General features: G+C 40.2%; 1 protein-coding gene across 1 annotated transcript; it reads right to left on the bottom strand.

Moving 5' to 3' along the window:
* Positions 1 to 300: 300 nt before the first annotated feature.
* Positions 301 to 2234, bottom strand: LOC131772619 (zinc finger protein 862-like). The gene has a single exon (XM_059088571.2). The coding sequence runs from the start codon at positions 2206 to 2208 to the stop codon at positions 301 to 303; it is 1908 nt and encodes a 635-aa protein (XP_058944554.2). The 5' UTR covers positions 2209 to 2234.
* Between the last annotated feature and the right edge of the window lie 489 nt (positions 2235 to 2723).

Below are 2723 nucleotides of genomic sequence, written 5' to 3'. Positions count from 1 at the left end.
GAGAAGTTCTGATGAAAAAGGAGTTTTGATAAGTAGTAGTTTTGCATTTTTAGGAACAAATTTGATGACAGTCTTAATGTAGTACCTGGTTCTTGCAACACGCTTTACAGGTAATGCAGAACCATTCAAAGAGACAAGGTTATCAGGGTTCGACATTAACTTTTGAGGTAACTTGCCCCATTGGGCAACTGCCATTTAATTTTTAGTTGCCCCCCAAAAACTGTACTTGCCCTGTTCTAAAAGGTAGTTGCCCACTGACATTAAAATAAAAATTGCTTACAGTAGTGAGTATGGTGTGTTTTATTGTCTCTGAAAATTTGGGCGTCGTTGTCGCTCTCCTTTGTCCCACCAGTGTTGCAAGGCGCGAGCAGCATTGTATGATTCCAAATCTGGGCCATCAATAGAGATTCTCATTAAGTTATCAAGGGTTTCTGTTTCCAGGCGTGATCTCCAATCTGATTTGATACGTTTCAAGGTGCTAAAACCACGCTCACAACATGCCGTGGCCAATGGTAACACAAGCATTATCTCCACTAGCATGAGGATGTTAGGGAATCTTTCTGAATATTCTGCAAAGATTCTCTGCCACATGGGAAGCATCCTCAATTGGCTATGATTTCTCTTAATACAAACTTTGAGTTCTTGCCATTCTTGATCCACCAATTCCAAATCAAAATCATTTCTTTCAAGAAGTAGCTTGAAATGATCAACAAGAGTGTTCAGTTCTTGTTCCCCATACAGTGTCAGTTCATCATCACGATCAGGCCACAGGCTAGTGTTGAACATGTCAAAAGCAGCAATAACATCATTGGTATTCACATTAGCAAACCTGGTGTTTACATAGGCAACCATGGACCCAATTACTCTTTCTTTAAGCCTAGTGAAGGCAGCAATATCTCCATCTTGTCTGTTGAGTTCAACACCTTTGAAATGGTTACCATGATCTCCCACAGCTTCCAGAAACTGTGAAAGCTTTGCACCAGGTCTTACCACCAAGGCCTGCATAGACAAGCGAGTGCGTTCAATGGAATCTTTCACCTCCGCTAAAGTGACTGCGTCTTTCTGCATTACCAGGCTTAAATGACTGACAACATCAAGTGCATCAAGCATAAAGTGCATGAAAAGTACCTGTTTGAAGTCAGACATCTGTGTGGTGATTTTTCGGGCTCGTCCTTGCATCACAGCACTGGCACCATTCCCTTGAGCAGCTGTGTTCTGAAAATGTGTGTAAATGATTGCAAAGTTGTGAAGGAATACCTTCAGTCCCCGGTGAAGGTGTGGGGTCCATCTTGTACCAAGTAAACTTACAGGCTTCAGTACACTAAGTTCCAGAACTTGGGCTAGCTCATTTAGTTCTCGTAAAGCCTTTGGAGAATAGTGATAATGTTTATAAATCCCTTGAAGAAGATCCTTCAGTTCTGTTAAAATGCTTTCATCCTTAAATGCATCAAGTATTGCAAGTTCCAATTTGTGCGCCACACAGTGCATTTCAATGAGGTGTGGGACATCATCTTTGATTTTCTTGAGTACTCCATTCTGTCTACCCATCATTACAGAAGCACCATCAGCACCAAATCCAACTAGTCCATCTTTCCAATTAATTACATTGGCATAATTAAATCCATTGTCAATTGCTTGCAAAATCCCATCAGCATTTGCATGTTTAACTGACTGCACAGTTAAAAATCTATTCACAGGTAACCCATTGTTAAGATACCTGACAAACAAAAGTTCTTGTTCTATAATACCAGAGTCTGTGGAACCATCTGCCATTGCTGAAAAGAAGCGAGGGCTTGCATTGTTTAGTTTTTCACTTAAGTCAGCTTTTAAAATTTCTGCAGATGATTCAATGAAGTTTTTACATGCATGATCATTGAAATAGGTGTTACCAAGCTCTACATCATTCTTTATTTGAAGCTCACACAAGCTCTTAAAACTGCTGAAGGGCATCTCTTCTTTTGCCACAAAGTATGCTGTGTTAAACAATTTCATCAACTTTCCTTGAACAGCACTTTCCATATTTCTCAAACCTTGTTCAATTGGGTTTTGTGGGTTACGTTTTGAGCGGTAAACATCAGCGCATCGCAAGTGTTGCTTGCTTTTGTTATGGGCACGAATGACACCAATTCGGAAATTATCTGAACCCTTGTAGAATGAGCTATTCTTGTCTGCATGTTCATTTACTTCCAAACAGTATTTACAGTACATTTTACCTCCAGCAAACTGGATCCAAGGAAAATCCTTTTCCCATTTTGGAAGGAACTTTCGTACTCTCGAAGTGCTGTCGTACTTTTTAGAAGCTGTTAAGTTGCTACAAACTTTTTTGGCAGGCGGCTGGAGATTATCGGATGGTTCTTTGTCTCGTTGTGGTTCTTTGTCCGACTTAGAGCTAAAAAATCGAGTAATTTTACCCGCCATTTTGAACACATGTGCATTCAAGATCTTTCTGTGCATCCTCTCATGAAGTGTACCGCTGACATGAGTGACGCATTTGCGATCTCACTCCCTGACGAGCGTTGAAAATCAAGGTGCTTTTACTGTTTAGCTACATACAAAAAAGACAACTTTTCTTGGTTTTCTGTTTTCTTTATTATTTCTAAGTGATTTAAATTATTATTTTTATTATTACTTCCAAGTTCCAGCAGTTGCCCTGCATGGAGGAAGCCAGTTGCCCACTGGGGCAACTGGCCTGAAGATTTCAGTTGCCCAAGCCAAATTTTACA

The sequence above is a fragment of the Pocillopora verrucosa genome, chromosome 6 (genome assembly GCF_036669915.1).
Source record: "Pocillopora verrucosa isolate sample1 chromosome 6, ASM3666991v2, whole genome shotgun sequence".
Lineage (NCBI taxonomy): Eukaryota > Metazoa > Cnidaria > Anthozoa > Scleractinia > Pocilloporidae > Pocillopora > Pocillopora verrucosa.
The sequence above is the reverse complement of the archived record's forward strand: the minus strand, read 5'-3'. Positions and strand labels throughout refer to the sequence as shown.

What these genes read in the sequence shown, in the direction of transcription:
- LOC131772619 (XM_059088571.2), bottom strand. Translation starts at nt 2,208, where the DNA reads ATGTACTGTAAATACTGTTTGGAAGTAAATGAACATGCAGACAAGAAT.